At 40.6% G+C, this 24701-nt stretch overlaps 1 protein-coding gene across 2 annotated transcripts in view; it reads right to left on the bottom strand.

The window, feature by feature from the left end:
* Positions 1-17553: 17553 nt before the first annotated feature.
* Usp15 (ubiquitin specific peptidase 15) overlaps positions 17554-24701 on the bottom strand; it is a 92011-nt gene continuing 84863 nt past the window's right edge. For both annotated transcript variants that reach the window (XM_057757530.1, XM_057757531.1), the window contains one exon: positions 17554-19511. In XM_057757530.1, coding sequence (XP_057613513.1) covers positions 19329-19511 — 183 coding nt within the window. In that variant the 3' untranslated portion in view covers positions 17554-19328. The remainder of the gene's footprint in view (positions 19512-24701) is intronic.

Below are 24701 nucleotides of genomic sequence, written 5' to 3'. Positions count from 1 at the left end.
TCGGGAAGACCTTCCGTGGCAACGAATCTAACAAAATGAAAGTAACATATGGGGGGGATAGAAGACTGGGCCACCTAATAGAACAGGACATCCCCACTAAAGGCCATGTTCTCATATGTATGGGGGTACATGCAGTAATGTTAAGTGAAAAACCCTACAGTATATTTTTTATTTTATACACAAGAAAAAAAATTAGACTGTTTGAATCCTAACCTTAACCTTTACCCCAACAGCTCAAATAGGTCTCATCCAGCCATGTTCAGCTTATCAGAAACACAAAGTCCTTCTGGGTTATGGCTCTGCCATGACATTTCCCTGTCTACAGGAAATGGGAAGGAAGGGGATGCCCCCTCTTAAAAGGAGTTTGCAGTACTTGCTGGCAAAGGCTTGAAGCGCATTACCAGCGAAGACTGTCAGGTGCCAAAGACTTGGGAAGCAAGCAAAGAACAATCGGGGCAAGGTTGTTCCCTCCCATCCCTACCCCGACCCCTGGCCAGAAAGGTAAGTGGGAAAGCAGGGACACTGCTGTTGAATGAAGAAGAGAGAGGGAGGGAGAGAGACAGAGAGAGAGACAGAGAGAGAGACAGAGAGACAGAGAGAGACAGAGACAGAGAGAGGAAAGAAGAAAGAAAGAAAGAAAGAAAGAAAGAAAGAAAGAAAGAAAGAAAGAAAGAAAGAAAGAAAGAACTGTTCCTAGGTATGATAAGTTTATTGTAGATATGAGGCGGAGCCGTGGCGGGGCAGGGAGGGGGCGAGAGAGGAAGTGAAGAGAGGGACCAGGAGACCAAGAAACAGGTATAGCCAAAATGGCTGGGTTACATAGGGGAGAGCAGCTTGCAGTTGAGTCCCGGCACAGTTCCTGGGACAGGAGAATTTAGGGTAGGGGATGGGTATGTCTCCTTAACAGGTGTGGAGAGAAACTGGCAGACAGTGACCGATCTGGAGCTTGCTATACAGGCCCTGCTTTCTCCAGAGTACTGGCACACTGGACAAGACAAACAACTTCTAGACAAAGACCTGAGCTGGGCTTTGCTTGAGCGATGCATTCCCTCTGCTGGACACTGGTGGGAGCAGAAAGCAAGAGCTCGGAGAACAGGGTGGTGTTCTCGGATTAGTCCTTCTCTGTCACGCTGGATATCCCTTATCACAGTTCTGAAAAAGTAGTTTCCTGACTAGCCCCACCCACCTTTAGTCTACTCTCTGCAAACTTCTTAAGCAGCAGAGTTAAGTAGAAGTCAGGTGGTCCAGCTGGTGTTCACGACCTTCCTTAAGAGAATGTTACTCAGCCGGGCGATGGTGGCGCACGCCTTTAATCCCAGCACTCGGGAGGCAGAGGCAGGCGGATCTCTGTGAGTTCGAGACCAGCCTGGTCTACAAGAGCTAGTTCCAGGACAGGCTCCAAAACCACAGAGAAACCCTGTCTCGAAAAACCAAAAAAAAAAAAAAAAAAAAAAAAAGAGAGAATGTTACTCTTTCCCTGCTCTCCAAACAAATGAACAAACAAACATAACAATTTTTTTAGCTTCTTCTTTAGTTTCTTAATGAATCTGAGGCAAAGTGGAAGATCTTCATTGGTAACACCAGCCTCATTAGAAACTTACCGCAGTCCCCAGTTTTAACAGGACAATACCAGTAGTCTCTTTTCTTCTTCCATGCACAGAACAGCACAGTTTAAGAATCTGAAGATCCTACAGTAATCAAGCGAAAAGTAAGTTCTTCTGTATACTCTATTGTCATTATTGTTATTATTATTGCCTAATTCTTTATTGACTCTGGAAATTTCACATCATACTGTTCACGTCCCAGCCCCTCCATACCTGCCCCATACCCCTGCAGCATGCCCCTAAATTAATTTAAGACAAATAAATAAACAAGAAATATGCCTCACTCCTCCACTCCTCTGTGCACTCTTTCAAGGGGCCATTAACAGTGAATGTTTCTATAGCTGGACATTAACTGCCCCCTACTGGTCAGAGCTAATGACAGCCAGATAGCCATATATAACAACCCTTAAACTTTCTCAATTTTTTAAAAAAAAAGCTATACCCTCCAGTAGCCCCACTAATCATTTCTTATTATATTTTCTTCAGGAGGCAGATGAGAGCAGGAGGGAGAGGGAACAGACCAACGGAATACCTTGCTTTTCTGCCTTCCTCTCTCTTAGCTCATCTCTTGCAGCAGACTGCTTAAGTATTGATTCATTTCATTATATGGGAAGAATAGAAGGTCAGGACTTTTACATTTCAAATAGAATCATCCTAAATTAGTGTCCTGTACACAGGCGGCACTCAGGAAATGTTTGTTAAGCCACCGGAAGGCAGGCAGACAGAGACAGCTGTGAGGGGTCAGGAGGAAGCAGAAAGAGAAGCTAAACTTCCCTCTTCTGCTCAGGAGATGAGGTGCTAGGCAGAGTAAATAGGCAATCAAGTCCACACAAGCTGGCATTGTCTTAAGGACTTCTCAGATTGCACAGGCTGGTTTTGTGCGTCAACTTGACACAAGCTAGAGCCATCAGAGGAAGGAGCCTCAGCTAAGGAAATGCCTCTGTGAGATCCAGCTGTAAGGCATTTTCTCATTTAGTGGTCAATGTGGGAGGGCCCAGCCCAAGGTGGGCGATGCCATCCCTGAGCTGATGGTCCTGGGTTCTACAAGAAAGCAGGCTGAGCAAGCCATGGGGAGCAAGTCAGCAAGCAGTGCACTCCATGGCCTCTGCGTCAGCTGCTGCCTCCAGGATCCCGCCCTGCTTGAGCTCCTATCCTGACTTCCTTCAGTGACGAACAGCAGTGTTGAAGTGTGAGCCAAGTAAACACTTTTGTCTCCAACTTGCTTTTTGGTCATTGTGTTTCGCCACCACAATAGAAACCTTAAGACTCATATTCTTATAAGATTTTTTACCTTAATTTTTATTTTATGCATATGTGTGTTTTGCCAGCATACATCTCTGTGTACAACTTGCATGCAATGCCCATAGAAGCTAGAACAGGGTATCAGATCACCTGGGGCTGGAGTTACAGATGACTGTGAGTTGCTATATGTATGCTGACACTTGAACCCAGGTCCTTTAGAAGAGCATCGTGTGCTCTCAACTGCTGAGTCATGTCTCCAACCCCTCATTACAGATATCTTGCACGGTCCTATGCTAATAAAGACTGGTGTGGGAGGTCCTTCTGTCTATGTGTTGCTTTCATTGGTTAAATAAAGAAGCTGCCTTGGCCTTTTGATAGGGCAAAACTTAGACGGGGAGACAGAACTGAATGCTGGGAGGAAGAAGGCAGAGGCAGAGAGAGCTGCAATGGAGCCTGCTGCCAGGTCAGACATGCTAAATCTTTCCCGGTAAGCCACGGCCTCATGGTGACATACAGATTATTAGAAATGGGTTGAATCAAGATGTGGAAGTTAGCCAATAAGAGGCTAGACCTAATGGGCCAGGCAGCAACTTAATTAATACAGATTTCCTTGTGATTATTTTGGGCATGAGCTAGCTGGGTGGCCGGGACGACAAGCAGCCTACCAACCCGGGTGTAAGCCAGTTGACAGGATGCAGCCCGCTGCTCCTTTTACTACAAAGGACCTCATAAGGTCACATGTCTTTTCTACATGAGGAGATTCAAACTGGAAGAGACTCAGTCAAGTTCTTCCAATGTTAAAACCCTAAGTGGTTGTGCTGGGAGTTGAACCGAATTTGAATCCACAGTAGGGAGCACACATTCTCTCTCCACAGGTTATAAAGACCAGGAGCGCAGAGATGGGATAAACTATAGTAAAAAGCATTGTACACATTTACCCATGAAAGTTGCCTGCCGGCTGGAGCATTAACATGTCACAAATGATGTCACTATGACAGAGACCCAACTTCATCCACTTGCTTCACAAACTAAGACAAAAGAACTATGGAAGAGGAAAAGCATACATGGGTGGTTTTCAGAGACAAAGACCTTAGCAGTTCGCTCTTATAGCTTAACACCCCATTCTCTTTCCATCCACCCTGTTGTTTTGCTATAGAATATTCAAAAATACCACTGAGTTAAACTGATATTCAAGGATCTGCAGGACACACGTCTCGTGGCTCTGTCATGGTGCTCATCCCATTGTGGAAGAAGCACAGATACAATCTTTTCTTTGTTTAATCTTCAATACAAAAGCTGCCCAAACCTCCAGATATACTGAAGAAAAAGCAGTGGTGTTGAAAGCTCGGTAGCCTTCTAACTCCCAGTTACAGATCGTCGCAGAGGACTCTAAGGGTCAGACTTAGAAATGCCTTCAAATACTTCTCTTTTACTGAAAATAGATTTTTTTCTATACAGTGTATCCTGATTTTGATTCCTCCTAACTCTGCTCCGCCCAGTCCCTCCTCACCTTTCCTTCCCTCCCATTCAGATCCACACCTTTTCTGTCTCTCATTAGAAAACAAACAGGCTTCTAGGGGATGATAATAATATAATATGGATAAGAGAAAAACTAACACATTAGGATTGAGCAAAACAAGTGGAAAGAAAAGAGACCAAGAGAAGCCAAGGTACAAGAAATAGAGACCCACTTGTTCCTACGCTTTGGAATCTCAAAAAAACATTATACTGGATGCCAAATATATACACAAGGAATCCTTAAGAAAAGTTTGTTTCCCCAGTGAGACTCCCTTAGGGGAAACTAAGCTTGCATTGTAACTGCTTAAGATTCTCTCACATAGCTGGGCAAGACGCTGACCTACGAGCACATCAGAATGCCATTGGGTGTTATTTTATTGCTACCCTTTTTGTTTGTTTAGAATAGCACTATTTGGGGGATCATAGAGAAAAAGTAGCAACAACAATGACGAGTTCACACAGGGTTGGAGGAAGGCTTGATCACATCAGCTATGGGCAAAATGCAAGCATACGACACTGGGAAGAATGTTTGTGGGAAATTGCTTCACAGAGGGTGATAATTACCCTGGAGGCACTAGGCTGGAAACTGTTTGGAACCTGCCAAGCAAATCATACAAAGATCTGAAATGGTTTCCAAGTAATTTAACCTCATCCCAGAACGAAGCTCCAGGACCTGTATAGAAATACAGAAAAATATCCATGATTCAACAGGCTACAATTCACCAGTCTGGCATCCAAAAAGGACTGAATAAATATCAAACATATACAGTTGCAGAGAACAAGATCCAAAGTAGGAGAGAATGGTCACACTATTAAAACCAATTTTGAACTGATATAGATAGACATTACAATTATCAGAAAAAAAACACATTAAAATAATAGAACCATATCCTAAATATCCCAAGATTAGAGACACAGAGGATGCGAGATATCCGAGGGCAAGAAAACGATAAGACACAAGATTTTAAAGTGCAGTATATGAGATTAGCACTAGATTATAAAGCAGAGGAAGAATCTGGGAGCTTTAACACAGTGTTGGAGAAATTACTCAGAAGGATGCTTTGGAAACATGAAAACACCCTCAATGAACTTCAAGTCAGCCACTAGGGTTGTTTGGAAGTCGATTCTTGCACAGAGAAAAGAAGAAAGTGGATAAAATAAAAGAAATAAAGACTAAAAGTCCTCTAAACTCCACGAAGTTAATGATAAACCCACATCAGCTATGGGCAAAGAGTGGAAATACCACAGAAAGCACACCAAAGTAGGTCATGCTCAACTTCAAAGCCAACATGATGCAATGTCACTGTCTTTACCATTTCTATCGCAAACCAGACACCTTTTTGTGTCTGTCTGGAACCTCAGTACAATGTGTAGGAGAGGTAACGCCAGGAAATATTTTCACATCATACCCAGTTTCTGGTGGACAACAATTTTGAGTGAAAAACCTTTGAGTGCTTCCCCACGAATTAGAGTGTTTCCTGTGGATTTTCCACAGATACCCTCTGTCTGATGGGAGAATGTCATTCTTGGTTCGTCAACTGTTTTATCACTAAAGGATGGGTGCTGAACAGACTCTTCATTTATTTATTAATTAAAAGTTTCCACTTCCTCCCCTCCTCCCATTTACCTTCCACTCCCCCTCCCCTTCCCCCTCCCTCTCCAGTCCAAAGAGCAGTCAGGGTTCCCTGCCCTGTGGGAAGTCCAAGGTCCTCTCCCCTCCATCCAAGTCTAGGAAGGTGAGCATCCAAACAGGCTAGGCTCCCACAAAGCCAGTACATGCAGTAGGATCAAAACCCAGTGCCATTGTCCTTGACTTCTCAGTCAGCCCTCATTGTCCACCACATTCAGAGAGTCTGGTTTGATCACATGCTTGTTCAGTCCCAGTCCAGCCGGCCTTGGTGAGCTCCCATTAGATCAGCCCCACCGTCTCAGTGAGTGGACGCACCCTCGCGGTCCTGACTTACTTGCTCACGTTCTCCCTCCTTCTGCTCTTCATCTGGATCTTCGGAGCTCAGTCCAGTGCTCCAATGTGGGTCTCTGTCTCTATCTCCATCCATCGCCAGATGAAGGTTCTATGGTGATATGCAAGATATTCATCAGTGTGGCTATGGGAGGCCAGTGCTGAACATACTCTTTGTATTATGTGCAATGTCTTTGGTAAAAAAGTAAATGTAAAAACTGGCTAAAAAAGGAACTATTCTAATCTTTTGGACAGTCACTTTATTTTTCAGAAATAAAACTTGCCTTACTAAGATATGTATCCACAGGTCCTGTAGTTTTCACTTTTCTATAGCTATGAATTCCCCAAATGTAAATTCTTCTGGCATTTCCCCCAGAATTCCTGTACCATAGGTTAAAGTGGATAAATTCTGATAACGTTTTGTTTCTTGAGAAAGGTTTTCTCTGTGTAACAGCCTTAGCTGTCTTGGAACTCACTCTGTAGACCACGCTGGTCTCGAACTCATAGAGATCTACCTTCCTCTGCCTACCAAGTGTGCAAACACTGCCCAGCTTTAATTCTGGTTTTTGAAAATGTGAAATTATTTGAATTTTCTTTTAATATTGAAGCTATTTTCTTGCATATAGAATCCCGCTTTCCTTTCTATCTAACCACCTAGATTTTAGAACCTCAAGGGCTGTGGCATTCATTTTCTTGTGACCATCCTCATTTTTTAATGAGATGTCAGTGGTCAAAAGACTTCCTTATAATGAGATTCCCCCACCCCCTCCCCATGTCTCTTTTTCAGCCTTCTTTTTCATGGTGCAGATTTTGTTTTAATTATGTCTGTGTTTTTCTTTCTGTTTATTTTACTTAGGGTCTGTTGACTTTCTCCATCAGTTGATTATTTAAAAAAAAAAAAAGAAATCAAATTAGGGCTGATGGTGGTGCGTGCCTCTAATCTGCACTCAGAGAGCAGAGACAGATGTATCTCTGTGAGTTCGGGGTCAATCTGGTCTACAGAGTGAGTTCCAGAATGGCCAGGGCTGTTACACAAAGAAACCCTGTCTTGAAAAACAAAACGAAACAAACAAACAAAAAGAATAGGAAAAACTTCACCTATATGCTGTTGGAATTCCTTCAGCCAATAGCCTTGAAGATACCAGCCTACTTTGGGCATGGTCTCATATACTATAAATGCAGACATAAAGTATATACAGGCCTCTTGGTGGCTGGATTCAGTTCCACTTCCTTGCTCATGCCGAGGGCTGATGATCAGTGCTTTTTCTGTGAGTCTACCCCTAAATAAATAAACCTTTATTATACTCCATTCTGGACTAGTGTGTTATAATTTTGTTATAAATTGCAACACCTATATTTTCTTAAATATATTTTGGTGTTCCTTCTCTATGTGTTTGGCTGTGTTTTATAAGTCTTCAAGATCCTATCCAGTCAGAAAAAAAGTTGGTTATGGTCACACTTCCTTGTAATTCAGGAACTCAGGCTTGATAGATGTGTATTTAGAGTTTGAGTCAATCCTGGGCTGCACAGAAAGTTCAAGAGCCATGTCAGCTAATAGAGATCCCTTATTGTTGAAAGCAAAGCAAATGATGAAGATGTAGTTCAGTGTTTTCATCTACAAAACTATAAAAACAAAATCACTATTGTGTTTGGTTTTGAATATGTGATTTTGTGCGTGTGTGTGTGTGTGTATGTGTGTACATGCAGAGACCACAGGTTGATGTTGGTGTCTTTAATTGTCCTCCATTTTACTTTTAAGAAACAGCGAATACTGGGTTGACCAGATGGCCAACAAGTCCCAGGGCTCCTCTAGACTCTGCTTCCTTGTTGAATTTAGCTCCTCATCCTTGTGAGACAAACATATTCACATATGAGCCATTTCTCCATTCCTCTTTTTCTTGCTATTGACTCCACCAGTACATTTCTTTTGACTCCAGCTATTATACTCTTTAGCTTTGCTATTTTAGTTCATATCCTTCTTGAATCTTGTTTTACTCATTATCTTTTCCTCCAGGTTATTTTAACGTATATCTTTAATTTGCAAGTCTTTCTTATTCAATGCTAGCATGTTGTTTCCTACTGACCATACATTATGATTTCTACTCTATATTCCTACTAGTTGTAGTTTTTATAATGTTTTTAGTTAAAATAGAATTATATCACTTTCCCTCCTCCCTTTTTCCTTTAGTTCCTCCCATCTGCCTTCCCCTGCACCCTTCTCATGCTCACCTCAAATTGACCATTACAAATTATATTTACGTATGTGTATTTATATATATTCATATTGCTGCTGAGTGCATTGCTGGCCAATACAGGGCTGACCACTACTTTGCACTGGACAACAAATAGGAGGCTCATCCCTGGGGGAGGTTAATTTTCCTACTTGCAGCAATCATTACAGTCATTGGTTGCCTGTAGTTCTTTGTCTAGAGTGGAACCCCACAAAATTTCCTCCTTCCCCATTAATGTGTCATCAATATTGATATTGTTCCAGTCTGTTCATGTACCCATTTCTAGGAGATACTTCACAGCAGAATTGTCTCCTCTTCAATGATTTTCTCTGAACCACAGATGCAAGAGCTGTGATGTAGATATATCCACTGGTGCTGGGCTTCCCATGATATATTACCTCTGTATCATGTCCACTTGTGGTTTTCATTTGCTGTGGGGAGACTTTTTTGATGACAGTTGGTAGCTACAGTTATCCAGGAAAGGTGGCTCACAAACAACATGCTAATTAACGTGTGGGGATGTTTTGCTTGCATGTGTGATTGACTGCGCACCACTTGTGTGCCTGGTGCACGAGGAGGTTATAATAGGGGATTGGATCCTAGCTGGAGTTATAGACCACTGTGAGGCACTGTGAGGTCCTTGGAATTACTCCGGGGTCCTCTGGAATAGCAAGGATTTTTAAAGATTTTAATTGAATTACATTTCTTTTCTTTTCCTTCCCCAAACCTTACCATATACCCTTTCTTACTCTCCTTCAAATTCACGGCTTGTTTCCCATTGCTATTGCATGCATGTATGTATATATTATTAAATATAACTCATTTAGTCCATATGTTGTTATTTGTATGTTCTCAGGACTGGCCATTGGCACTGGAAAACCAGTTGGTGTGCTCTTCTCTGGGGACCACCTCTCCTCCTCCCAGCTTCCCTCAGCTGCCTACAGTTCTTTGTGTAGGGTTGAGTCCTCAAGGGCTTTGCTCCACCCACTTTGGCACGTGTATCTGTGCCAGTGCATGCTTGCCCATCAGCAGTATGCTGTGAGACTGTCTCCTCGCAATAACAGAGGCAGGTGCTCTCAACACTTAACTTTCTTCAAACCTTGATTTCTTTCCCTAAATAACATCAATTCTTCTTAGTAGGCAGGTTAGTTACTAACTAGTTCCTTGATCTTTATTAAGGCTGTTTTTCTTAAGATGTAGCACAGGCCCTGTTGATGGTTTCTGCTCCTAATGCCCAGGCATTTAGGAGTTTCGGTGGAAAGCTGAGTTCTTTGTAAAGTTCCTGTTTGGTCAGATGAACTCCAAACTGTCTCCTTTGTGCTGAGCTGCTGCTGAAAATACTTGACGCTTAACAGTTATTTTCGCCATAGTACCTGCTCTGTGTAGAGTTTAGGAGTAAGCCGAGACCTTGGCATTTAAACATAGATTTTGTGGCTACCTACAATGAAACTATCATTTTAAAAATTTCCTCCCTTGGTAATTAGCTACTCGGCCTTCCCTAAACTATGAGACTCCTTATCATGAACCAGCACCTCCACGTAAACCCTCTGAACATGGAGATTATTATGACCACAACCGAAGATCTGAGTGCCTCCAGTTGTTTCTATTTTATACCTTGATACTTTGTTACAGTGATTTTGAGAGGTTTTACAGTGAGTTTTTCTTTTTTCTGTTTTACTTTTTTTGAGACAGGGTTTCATGCAGCTGAGGTCAGTCTGGAACTCAGTCTATAGCAAGCAGCATTATGAACTTCTGATCCTTCTGTCTCCATCCCAATTGGGATTACAGGCATCAATCACTGTGCTTGACAAATTTATTTACTTAAAATATAAATTAAACTTTTTAAAAGACGGGGTTTCACTGTATTGTTCCAGCTGGCCTGAAACTTCACTACGTAGACCAAGCTGACATTAAACTCACAGAGATCTGCCTGCACCTGCCTCCCAAGTGCCTAGATTAAAAGGAAAGGCCAGTGTCACTGTACCCCATACCTTTGTTCTTTATATTAGCAAATAAAAACAATGGATTTCCACATCATTACTATGCTACTTGTATGGTCCATATCTTCCCTCATAAGATAGCTGAGGAAGAGAACTGAAAAGTATAGGGATGATGCACGGCTTGGAAAGGTGGCAAGAAAATTAACTGTACAGATAGATTAAATTGACCAAAACATGTTTTATTACATTTATTGATATTACAAATGGCATCATACATTGTAAATGCAGTATCTGTTTATACACTATACATTCATCTATATTGTGAACCATGTCACTGAAATGATAAGTGTCAGAGACTGAGGGTGCAGCTGAGCGGGTGAGTGCTTGCCTACCGTGTGTGAGGCCCTGGAGAAGAGTCATAGCACCTGAAAAGAGAAGGTCCCCAAATCATGAATTTCATGAACAAGAGCTATGTGCTCAAGTTAAAATTTCCATTTTTTTTTTTTTTTTTTTGTTGTTGCTTTTCAAGTTTAAACTTCACGAGACAAAGCTTGTGACTTTGGGGATGGAAGGGTTATTCTTGGCTCCGAGGAGTATAATCTTTGACATTGCTCATAAAGAATGAGCGTATGATCAAGGTTAATGTCACACGCCTTCCATTCTCATCCCAGTTTCAAGATGCCGCTTTGGAATTTTGGGAGAAAAATGAACAGAACTTTTGTTAAAGAAGGACTCTTCATTTTCTAAGAAACAAAGGTTTTTTTCCTCAAAGTACGCAGCTAACTGCTTGTCTGGACACTGGCTCCAGGCATAGGTCATGAGTCTAACTATGTGAAACACCGGCATGAATATTGCAACTTACGAAGGACTTGCAATACAGCTTGACAGAAGTTTCCCTCCATCCACCATGTGGGCCCAAGGATGGAATTTGGGTCATCAGGCCACTAGCCTTCCTCACTAGCCATCTCACCAGTCCTAGGTGACAATTTTCCTCCGTCATCTAAAAGTTTTCTAAGGTCACATCTAGATTGATTGGGGCAAACAAGCCACAACAAAGTCTCCAAAACTGAAACCAGAAACCAGAATCAAGTAAGCCACTTTCTCCTCTTTAGGTAGCTATTCCAAGCAAAGAAATGTTTGGGGTATCCCTCCCTCAGATTAAAGGGCTATTCTTGGCTATTTACAGCCAGGGGTGTCTATTATTCCTAGAAACGAGGGCCAGCACACAAACGGAAATTCAGGTTGCTCTCTGATAGAAACAAAAGATAGCAGCAATGTCGTCTTTATTGGAACAAAGAATTCCTTACAGTAAAAATTCCTAGACAATCCACACGAAGTAAGAACCATTTAATAATCACTGACTATATGCTCTATTTTACTGTGAGTTCAACATACCCCTTCCTGAAAAACATACAATACGATAGCATTTTATAAGAACTCAGGAGTCACAGAGCTGCAAACCCATTAAAATACAAATGAAAGCCTAAGTGTTATTATATGAAAAGATTACAGACACAGGGCTTCTGACTCTAGAAAAGTTAATTCAAGTGAAAATCAACATACATGTTTCATAGACGTTCTGAATTTAGAATGTTGCTGCATCTAGCATTTAAGCCTTCCTCCCCTCCCGACACACACACAGGGGACACAAGGCATTCCTAACCATATACTATTTTTTAATGCACACTCAAAAGGGTATCTACTTTTAAAACTTAAAACATGTACTCAGTAGTACCAAAAATAAGATCAGAAGGACACTGATGCTTGAGAAACTTTGTGCATGCTGGGGACTTAGGCCAAGTGCTCCACCACTGAGCGACATCCCCAGGCTGCATTTTCTGTTCTGAGACAGGTTCTTTCCAAAGTGCTCAGTCTGGCCTTGAATTCAATCGTATGAATTCAAGGGTCTGTATGACCGACCCTTTTGCCCCTGCCGCGGCTTCCTGAGATGGGAGTACAGGCTTGCCTTGAGAAAATGTCTCCTTGTAACAGTTTTGTACAGAAACTCTATATCCTATAGCACTATATCCTATCAGGTGTAGTGGGGGAAGACAGACTCATGATATATAACCAGAGTGGCAAATGATTCAACAGATGAAGTTTGGGGTAGCTATGTCTTAAGGAAGAGGTATAAAAGTTCACCTGGTAGCAGATAAAGCAGACCATGCAAAGAGAATGCAGGGACAAGCCCTAGATGGTAAAATGGTGGAATGCATTTGAGAGAAGGTAAGGAATGAGATGGGGGCGATTCTTACCTTTTCCCTCAAGCACCATTTTAGCAGATGACATGGCTCCAGCAATGATCATCCCATGTCTTTGCTGTTTCCTTAGTAATGACACCCCTTGCACTCTTCACAAAGCTTAAGACAATCTAAATCTTGTTATCATTCTTAGGGGACTTCATTCATGCTGGGACTGATGACTTAGGAGCATGGGGGATGTGGATTCCACACCAATCTTCACCAACCAAACTGTCCACCCTATGAGAAATCGCTGATTGGCTAAGCAAACTGTAACTAACTTCTCGGTCTAAGTATTCTTTGATGGAAATTCTGGTCTTGCTCTACTTTACAAATCAAGAAAGTGATAGAGGTGAGAATCACACGAAGTGATAGGCCCGGAACTCTGGCAGTCTAACCCCGTCTAAACCACACTTAAACATGAAGAGGTTTAATGATCAAGTTTGTATCTAATAGACTGAGCTGCCGAGCACCTCAATATTTTTGGCTGCTTCTGGGTATGTTTTTGGGAATGAATAGTAAAACATGCAGTGAGTAACTACCCCCCTCCCCTGCACCTCCCTGTTGGGTCTCGCCCCAACTGAAGGTCAGAATGGAACGAAGATGTTAACACTTCCTGTTTCATCTGAAGAACTCCTGCTTGGTTGCCCTGAGCTGTCTCCCTGGCCTTCGCTTGCCTCTGGATTCAAATGGAGACAGACTCTTCTGGATCTCAAGCGTGCTGGCTTTTAGGCTGGTTTTCCTGGCTGTCATGCTTTTGGATAGTGACTGGAACTATCACCATTCTTGAGTCTAGCTTGATGATTGTGGGTCTTTAAAAAATTCTCAGTTTCCTTCACACGAGCCAATTCCTTATGACTTCCTACATGTACATCCTATTGGATTGGCTTCTCTGGAGACTAATACAGGGGTGAAGAGAGACTGTTAAGAATAGAGATTACAATGAAGTGCTAGGGATTGGGCTGAGTCATACCATCCGAGTGAGCAGACCTTTCCAAAAATGCAGTTTATATTAGAGGCTGCCATTCAGGAATGGTTACGCTACAGTGGTGAAGCGTTAATGATAAGGCTAGGACTTTATAAAAAGACACCAGATGGTCTGTTCCCTACTCTCTTCGCCATAGGAGGAGTCTTTATTAAAAATGAGCACACTTGAGATGAATACAGAGGAAGTTGCCATCACTGAGATAAGATTAGGATATGTACATTTTAGAAAAGATTGTTGTCTTGTTCCCAGATTTACTGTTTCACTTTAATGTATGTGGACATAACTGTAGCAACAAATCTGAATGAAGGTCATAACAGATGAAATTCATGATGTTTTCCACCAGATTACATAGATGAAGTTATATGGTATGGCGGGGGTCAAAAATAAATACTTGCTTAATGCAGAACAGTCAGCTGTTCAAACAATGTAAACAGTTAGAATATTTGATTTTGTGCATATTAAAAATGCAGTCTTGGGGCTGGAGAGCTGGCTCAGCAGTTAACAGAGCACCTCCTGCTCTTCCCAAAGACCAACTCATTCGTTCCCAGGAGTCACACCAGGCAGATCCCAAGCATCTATAACTCTAGCCCCAGGGCACCACACGCCTCTTCTGGTATCCAAGGGCACCCTCGTATGTGGCATACACTCACATACACGAAGATAAAAATTATTTAAAAATGCAGTCTAATCTTACAGTGTTATACTATTTTAAAAAAATCATTTCCGAAGAGACAGTTCTATTTTTAGCACCTTTGTAGAATGACATTAAACTAAAATTTTGGCAAGAGGACTAAACCTCAACAAGCCAATGCTAAAACCCACCTGAATTTTCTCTCTACCTTCAAAACTCTTGTCCAAAATATTATAACTCAATTTTTGAGTAGTTTATTCTACTTTTTAATTCCACACTATAGGATGTTTCAACTACTCTGCCTAGCTGAAATGCCCTGAAGCAGAGCTGAGAAATAATTAGATCATGGTACGATAGAGGTTATGTTTTCAATGCTTATAATTACCAAAAATAATACTTGGATTGTGTTTATTAGCCTTTCTTTAAAGATAAAAACAATATATCCAGCTTTATACGACCATGTCATCTAAACTATATAGCAATTTCTCCTCTAATTTATAGTAGATATGAATTAAACACAAAACATACACATACTGAATTAAAATGTCCCAAATCTAGAATGCTTAAGAAAAATAGTTTTCCCTTTAGGAAAATCTGGCCATGACACAATATATAACACCCATCTGCAGCTGCAGAACCAAGGGCCCATTTATTCCCTATCTTCTGGTCAAGTAGTACTTAAGAGAATTACCTGAAAGCATCAGGAGATTTTCAAGAGAAGCTATTTCAAACTTCTGACAGGACAAATTATTCAGTAAGAAAAAAAATAAATTTTGCTATAAAGTAAAAAATATAAAGACTGTCCTGTTCTTTGGCTTCAGAACTAAGTTTTCATTTGACCACTTTCCTGACCTTCCGGAGGATCTGACTCCTGAATGGGACACAGGATCTCCTTACAGTACTACCCTAGCTAAACTGGCAAGAGAATGTCCATTTCATCTGCACCTGTGTGCCAGAACAAGTAGGCAGGCAGCCATGAAACAACAGCCCGGAGAAGGCTGGAAAGCAGGGAAACGGCCTAAAAGCCAGCTGTGTACCAGTACTAACAGTATCAGTAGTGACCACAAATCCCTCCTCAGGCGGCCACTCCCTCACTGTCTCTGATAGTCTGGCTTCCTCCTTCTTTGACAGCTTCACCTCACCTCAGCTCGTAAGAAAAGCACTGCCCTCATGGAATACCTATTTTGGTGTTAGCTGACTGTATGCTGGAATTTTGGTCTTAGCTGGTTTTCTTTATGCTGAGATCAATGTTTTGTGTGGTTCTTAATACCTGGTTATCTGGAAAGTAAGGATAAACACAGAATCACTAAAATCAGATGATAAGCAAAAGCCAGAATCACATAAAGCACCAGGCTGCAGTTTCTTCATGGAGATCATTTAAATATAAATATACGGGCCAGTGAGCTAGCTCAGTGGGTAAAGGGACTTTCTGTGAATCCCTGAAGACACAGATGGACCTCTGGGGGGAGAGAAATGGTTCCGCTATCCGCTAGCCACCCTGTGCTCGCTCACCATGGTACATGGTGCCCTTCACCCAACTAGTAAAACACACTAAGGTGAGGCGGCTCAGCAGGTAAAGGCACTTCCGTCCATCTTGGGGAGCCACATGGTAGAGAAGAGAACGTAGTTCTGCTCAGGCTGTCCTCTGACCTCCACACATGCGCCATGACACACGCACAAGCACTCTCCTTCCCAAATGAGACATAATAAAAAAATTACAGGTGAAGTTTAAAAAAAAGGACTTGACATTCAGGATTGGATTTGGTGAAATGGTTTACGTTCTATATCACAGAATATTTAACATTTAATCAAAATAGTCAATAATGTAAATAAGTTGATAAAGTTCATTTTGGAAAGAAAAGTTAAGTATACCAAATGATACTCTTCTAACTAGAGGAGAAGAAGGGGTTTTGGGAGGCAAAATGATCTAGCGCCACTTCCCATGCAGATAGAGAGATCAGTAACAAGTACCACCTTGCTCATGAAACTCTTCCTGATGGAAGACAAGATTATCTCACTGGAGTTCTCTGGTGAGAAAGGCACTGTGACACAGTGAGGCTGTGCGCCACTGTGACACAGTGAGGCGGGTATGTACCACGGTGACACAGCGAGCTGGCGCATGTCACTGTAATACAGCGAGGCGGGTATATACCACGGTGACACAGCGATGAGGCTGCGCGCGCCACTGTGACATAGGAGGCGGCATGCTTTGAGGGCTGAATGCTGACATAGGAACTGTGAAATGAGGACTTTGCCTACAACATATGTATGGGAGGTGAGGATGATGACCGCTCCTACCACACAGCTTTTGTGGGACACAATGTGCTGATGCACATAAAGGCTTGAATACAGTGGCTGGTTTAGAGGAAGCCTCTCAATAAACAAAGGCTATTATTGTCATTATTATTGTATAGGTGAAGAAACAGACTAAAAAGATTAAGCTCAAAGTCATGATTACTAACAGGCAAGTTAGAAATAGAATTCTAATCTAAATATATTCCTACTACCCTGTATTACCATATGAATATCTTCTTTTAATTCTTTTTATGCTACAAAGCTTATTTTTGTAAATGAAGCTATCATTTCAGATTCAACAGCACTGACAGCACTCTTGATTTAAAATTTTTCTTTTCAGTAGGAAGGAAATTAATGGCAGGCATTAAAAGGATGTGGTCTTAGTCAGGGGGATGGTGTTGTCCATCTGTAATCCCAGTACTTGAGAGGCCTAGGCAGGAAGATCAAAGACTTGGAACCTGGCCTGGGATATAGGCCAGTTTCAGATCCACTCAAAAACTAAACAAATGAATCACCAAGTAAATAAACAAAAGAAACTAGTCTCTTTGGAAAATCAGGATGGAGACTATAATCTAGGTATATGAGGTTAACAATGACTTCTACAACTTACAAAAAAACCGAGAGAAAAAGAGAGAGGGAGAGAAAAAAAGGAAAAAGAACAAAAGAAAGAAAGAAATAGCTCATGGGCAGAATGAATGCATGCTCAAAAGGCAGGCAGAAGGCTATGCAGCTTGCTCATTGAATATGTGCATTAAAACAGACAAAAACAGCCCAAGTCTAAAACATCCTGGTAGGAGGTGACTCACTCTGTACCTTGTACTAACTGCAATGTACTGTAAAGACATCTATGCAGAGAACAGGGAATTGACTTTAACGGTTCCAGGGTAAGAAATAAAAGACTAAATAAGGCCTTCAACAGCTTTATTGAAATCTGTATAAATAAACATGCACATTTCAAATGTAAACTCAAGTGAACCCAAGTGCTGACAAAATATTAACCTCTGTCATGCAGGAGGTTAGTTTACATAAAAAAAGAACAAAGAAAAGAAAAAAAAAAAACAAAAAAAAGAAAGAAAAGAAAAAAATAAACACCCAAAGCAGCTTTTAAAAGACCAGGATGAAAAACCCGCTTTAATATCAAGATATAAAGCAAAGCCATGATCAACATACCTTACTTATCCTGGTCAAATGCACTTTTCTCCCTTTTCTTTTAAAATGCTAACATAAATAAATAATTTACCAAAATGTGCACTCACAGAGTGAACTTTTATTTACAATACACAATTTATAATCTATTGTATTTGATTAGTTCAAGTGAAGAACACTATACTTTTTGCTTTAATAACAGTGGGACACGAAGCGGTTTCTCAGGTAGTCATACGTGAAAAGTGCCCCAGCGTTTAGTTTCCTATTAAAGGCAGTATGTATGCCAATCAATGATACATTCTTTCAACTGGATCATAGGGAAAGAAAGCAGTAAATGAAAATGTTTCAAATGCTCACATATGTATTTGGCATCCTGGATCCTTGAATGTAAGAAACTAAAAGAAAACCCAAGGTTTGTAGCTTCCTATGCTGCACAGGTCTGACTCTGGGAACATGCAAACGCCCTCTCTCTTATACACGTGCCCTTCTGAGAAAGCTGTAAGGCTATGGTGATTTCCATCAGGAACACACAGAGAAAGTGAACAGACCTACCTCTAGAGCCAAGTTATCAGGAGTCAAAGGCTAGTACATGGACAAAGTTCCCTCACCTAAGACTGATGCCACTTTTACTTCAGATACAGAATACTACTCAGTCTGTCCTTACGTTACAGTCTGGGAGAGCTAAAGAGTTGGGCTAAATCACCAAAAACGGGGCAGAGAACAACAGATAGCAAAAAACTGAATTTGGACCAACAGTGGATGAGAGATAAGCATTTAAAACCAAAACAAATCTGAAATTTTGAAGAACAGATTCCAATCGTAGTGAAAAATACTTACATGTGGCTGAAAAATGACTTGTGATGGACTGTGAAATCTAGAGCCTGCTCCCACAGTGAGGTAAATGCAATGCTTTGTATTTTAATGATACAACAAAAGGAAATTATGCCAAGATTATTTCTCATGTTACGATTAAAAAAAAAAAAAAACAAAACAGACCCACATTGATTACTAGGGACAGATTTGAAAATCTGGCTTTCCAAAGACACACTGCAGTAAGTGTGCCGCACGGACACTGCATCGGAGTACCGGAGTGGTGCAGACAGCAGCCTGACACACACCAACTACATTACCCAAGAACTAAGTTCAGCCATAGTTTTCTTGCAGTATTATTAGAGCAAAATTAATGACCAACATCCACAAATTTAACATTTGTCATCAATTAAGTCACATCCAAAAAAATTAAAGAAAACATAATTCGTCAAAACAGCAGCAAACTTAAAAGGGATTTATTTGTGATTTCCTATATATATTTAGCTTGTAAATACAAGACCGTAGATGTATTCAGAGACAATTTCTGTTAAAGTTTTCATTGTGTTTCACTTCAAGTACTGCACAAGTTAAAATCTGATAAAGGATTTACATTCGGTTATCTGAAACGCCTCATCTCAGACTCTGTTTTAATGTGGTGGATCACTTCATTTCCATAGACACCACCAGCAGGAAAGTCTCTCTTTATGGCTTCTCGGACTTTCATTAATTAGTGTGCATACAGTTTTCATTTTCTATGTCATTGTCATTATCATTGCTGTCTTCATCACTTTCCAGGGGGATACCTGTGGCAGCTGAAGCACCTTTAGTTTCTCGGTCAAGAGGGAAGAAGCCAGTTCCGCTGAAAGTGTCTTGTCTCTGGTAGAAGAGTACGTATGCTGCTTTGGACTGTCAAACAAGCAAAGGATGTCAACACACAAAGATCATATTTGATACAGTATGGATTTTTAGCTAACAACCAATTTTAGTGACAAAAAATAAAACAGAAAAACTATGCATGACCAAATGGAACTTTATAAAATTGGCTAAATGTAATTATTTCTATACTTAAAAATAAGTATTTTCATTCAATATAAATTGGACTAAGAAATATATACAGCTGAAACACGATGAACTTATTCACTATAATATGAAATACAATTGTTTTGCTTTCTTTTAACGTGTCTTTCTAGCCAAGACTACATGTTTCAGCTCAGCCTTGACCTCCAGCGCAATGTCCTCTTACTGTATTAACATTTCCCTCATGGATGAAAATGTTGAACATTGTACCCAGTATTTATCAGGAAAATACTAATTTTTAAAAAACGACATGAAAGCATAAGAAGATGACTAAGGATTAAAAAAGGAGAAGAGAGGAAGAAAGACAAGAGAATAAAAGTTTTTCCTTTTTGAGAGACACATTTTCCTTGTGTAGCCCTGGCTGTCCTGGAACTCATTCTGTAGACCTAGTAGCTCTGCAGAACCCAGAGATCCACCTGCCTCTGCCTCCTGAGAGCTGGGACTAGGTGTGCAGCTACAACTCCCAGCTTGAAAAAATTATCTTAAAAGAATATTTTCCATCAACCATAACTACAGATTTTAAAATTTATTAATTTCTAAAAATTTGTATTAGTTTTTGTCTGCATGTATGTCTGAACATCACTTAGAAACCCAATGCGTGAAGAAGTCAGAAGAGAACACTGGATCCCCTGGAACCAGAGTTAGAGACAGTCGTGAACTTCCATGTGGGTGCTGGGAATCAAAATCAGGCTCTTAACCACTGAGTCATCTTTCTTGCTCTTATATCATAAAAAAAAAAAGTCAGGCTGAATATATGAATTTACAGGAAATTAAAATATTTCTGCCGAGCAAATGAAACAATCAGCAAAGTAAATTGACAGTCCACATAATGACAGAAAAATCTGAGATGCTAGCTACATCTCAGACAGTTAAATCTACATTAAATATATAAAGAACTAAAAAGATTAAACACCCTCCCAATCAAAAATGGAGCCAATGAAATATACAGTTCTTTTTTTTTTTTTTTTTTTTTTTTTTTTTTTGGTTTTTCAAGACAGAGTTTCTCTGTGGTTTTGGAGCCTGTCCTGGAACTAGCTCTTGTAGACCAGGCTGGTCTCGAACTCATAGAGATCCGCCTGCCTCTGCCTCCCAAGTGCTGGGATTAAAGGCGTGCGCCACCACCGCCCAGCTAAATATACAGTTCTTAAACTCAAATAGCCAATAGTTTAAAAAATATTAATCGTGTTTAGCCATAAGAAAATGCAAATTCAGAGTGTCCATCTCACTGCAATCAGCGTGGCTAAGATCAAGAAACAAATGATAGGTGCTCTTGAGGACGTAGGGAAAGCAGACCTTCATTAACTGCTGGTGGGAGTGTGAACTAGTACACACAGCCCTTTATATTGCTGCTACATTCACACAACAGTGAATCACAACCAGTCTATATATTTATTAACAGATGACTGGATGCTGAAAATAAGATGTATGTGTATATGTATCTGTGTGTGTATATATATAAAAAATACATACACATGGGATTTTATTTAACAGTCAAGAAAAATGAAATAATACATTTTCAGGAAAATAAATGATCTAGTGGGATGACTTAGGCTCAAAAATACAAAAATCATATTTTCTCATAAGCAAATTTCAACTTTTCAATGTTTTATGCATGTATGTATTTAATATTTTAGGCACACATGTATTTTTATGTATGTATGTATGTATGTATGTACGCACGTATTTAACATATGTGTGTATTTAAGTGGTTTTGAGAGTGGGTACAGGCAATGAAATCATAGCAAACCACGAGAAAGGAACAAGAGGTTTTGAGGAAAAGGAGTGCATGAAAGAACACATGACACACAAGTGGTCAAGAGGCTGTGGGGGTTGACGGGTGCAAGGGAAAAGGGGAGGAAAAGAAATCAACAAAAAAATGTGCATGAAATGTCATAATGAAACCTAATATTCTGTAAGCTAACAACAACAAAAGATAGTCCAGGCTGAGCTGGAACTTGTAACATAGTGCAAGATGCTCTGAACTTGTAATCCCCCTGCCTGAGTCTCTGAAATGCTAAGATCACAGACATGTGCCACCAGAGCTGGTCAATCCCTCTGATTCCTTATGTACTATGCCAGACATCTCTCTCCGGCTTAATCAATACTTTTAAGTTTTTCTGCATCAAAAACCACTCCCAAGAAAACTTCCATTCTCCATTCCCCACAATCCCTCTCTTCTTCTCCTTGGGCTGGTGGAGTGGCCACCATCTCACCAACAGTCCTAAGCATCCTAATGGAACGGCTTTCCGCGGGGTGACAATGTCTTAGTCAACTAGTGACCTTTCAAAGTAATACTGCTCCATCTCTCAGGAGCATTAACATCTCACCGTGTCTTCTGTTCAGTAACCTACATCTTCGGTGACACCACTTCTCCTTGAGCCCACTCTCTGCCAGTTCCCTCACTAAGTCCTTTAAAACACCATATCCTACCCTCAGAACCCATCTTTCTCAATCTGATTCCCGCATTAGGCATCCTAGCACCCAGACAGTAGGACTATCATGAGGCCGAGGCCAGCCTGGACTACACAGTGAGACCCTGGCTTAGGAGAGAATCTACTTCTCACCCTGAACTTGAGTTAAGTATTAGCACCCCACTACAAGAACATTCCCACAACTAGGTATCATGCACTCCAAATGTCACTGGCAAACTTTCTTCCAGTTTTGGTAAATCTTGCATTTCTCATCTTCATAAGCAACTCCAGTCAGGTTTTACCAATTCCATCCAGTAACTATTTCACAAGCTCATCTTCTTCATGTCCAGATTATTTTAAGTGCTGAAGTGACCCGTCAGCCTGCTGGATAGCCTTTCTGCTCTTTTACTCGGTTCCTTCAATCTCCCTTGTTTACTGTTCTCTGAGAGAAGTGCACACGCACACAGTGATGTCGGATGACTTACCAATCCATTACCTAGCTGCCCAGAGTTTAACATCTAGGATGTCAGTTTTCTTTACCTGAGCACTAATCTGATTTTGTCTCATTTCACTGCCTGATTTCTGATTTCTTCCCAAAAACCCTATATAAACTTTCCTTTTCAGTTATGTCAAGTGATTTTCTGTTCCGTCAAAATGCCACACTTTGCCACTCCTCCTTGTCTAGAACACCTGTGATGAGCCTATGTAATTTACACTTATCTATACTAGCAGAGTCAGGTCACACGGCACCTTGGCGACACAGGCTTCTATACTCTTGTTTGCTCAAGCACAGCAGTCCCCTTTCTGTTTCTCAGACACATACTTAAAAGTAATTGTCATGTTATGATGTTAATCTTCCGTTCCCGGCTGGTCAGGGATAGAGAGAGCAAAATACACACAGCTCTTTAGAATGGAGTTCTCACTATGCCATCCTGGACACATACACAAAGGTATTCAGATTCTAGTTGACTAAATGAAGAATCTCGGTTAAAATATATAGCAGCATCAAATCCACGTTTTATTTTTTGGGGTTAGTCTCAACATAGGTTAGGCTTGTTTCAAACTCATTATATCACAAAGAATGTCCCTGAGATCCTGATGTTCTTGCCTCCACTGTCTGGGTTCTGGGAATACAGGATTGTGTGTGGAATCAAACTCATGGCCTCCAGTTCCAAAACTGTTTTATAAGCAAGATAAATTTTTATTTGAAGGCAGTATTAGGGCAGTTCATTTTAGGATGTTTGGGCTGAAATATTAGAAAAAATAGACACATATAACTATTTCTAAAAATAATATAGGATTCAAGCATGTCTTTGTTACAGATGTCATCTCATAAGCTATATATAATATTGCCTAGGTATGCAGAAAGATATACCATAGAGGTTTGTGTAAGAACATTCTTTGGTATTGGTACAATAGCAACACTGCTTATGAACATGTTCTCAGAACACATACAAGCTATAAGACTGCATAACATACACATAAACGCACATGGGGATGAAAGAGAAAGGAAAAGATACAAAAAGTTATTTTGGACCTATATATAAAATGACAGATTACATCAACACCAATAAATGGGCTCAGAAGTTTACTAATTTGCTCTAAGAAGCTGAACTCTTGAAATAAACAAATGAACAACAATAAAAAAACATAAACTAAAACCTAATGTCTATTCTAAGTAGTATTTAATCTGGGAACAAAGGAGTCAGTGTTTCTAACATCAACTGAGACCTATACAGAAAATACCACAAGAAAATACTGCTACTTTTCTCTTTAACCAAAAACAAACAAACAAATAAAAAACCAAACTTCTAAAATTTTATGTGTCTAGGTGTTCTGTCGGGATATACGTCTGTGTAGCATGTGCAGGTCTGGTGTTGTGGAGGCCAAGAGGGCAACAGATCTCCTGCAACAGGAGTTATGGTTGTGTCGGCTGCTGGGAATGGAACCTGCGTCCTCTGGAAGAGCAGTCAGAGAAGAGAGACTTCTGATTCCTCTCTCCCGCTCCCTTAGATCTCTTACTCTTAATATTGTAACTAATAAGTGCAGCTTAGAGAAAAACAAGCTTCTATGGAACGACTCAGTTTTTTTTTCTTTAAAAAAAAAACCACACTATAATCTTCTTTCATCAATTAATATTTGGAAATAAAAATGTACTCTGTTGTGAAACAAAACAAACACTATTGTGCAGAGAGAACCCCCTCACTCTTCTACTAACGAGAAGATGCAGAGTGACAGCTGCAGCAGAGCCGGCCTTTTAAAAATCTATAAATCCTGTGCATCCTCATGTGTCTAAAAGCCTGACCACCAGCAGCCAGTGTCTCAGTAGCCCAGAGCTGTGCCGACTTCTCCAGATGAAAACAAGTTCCCATCAGAAACTTGTTTCATCTGAAAATGACAAGACAAATTTTCACACTACAACTTATGGTTCTGATAAAGAGAAAATTCTGAAGATAAATTTCCAACCAACCATCTTCTACATACTGAAATCAGCACATGAGCCTTTAGTCAGAGCAGCTGCTGGAGTGTGGACTAGTGTTCCAAAGGGCCCTTTTTCTTTCCTGTTTTTGAGACAGGGTTTCTCTGTGTAGCCCTGGTTGTCCTGGAA

This window comes from Chionomys nivalis, chromosome 25, assembly GCF_950005125.1.
Source record: "Chionomys nivalis chromosome 25, mChiNiv1.1, whole genome shotgun sequence".
In the NCBI taxonomy this organism is placed as follows: domain Eukaryota; kingdom Metazoa; phylum Chordata; class Mammalia; order Rodentia; family Cricetidae; genus Chionomys; species Chionomys nivalis.
Note: the sequence above shows the minus strand (reverse complement) of the source record. Positions and strands in the feature narration are given on the sequence as shown.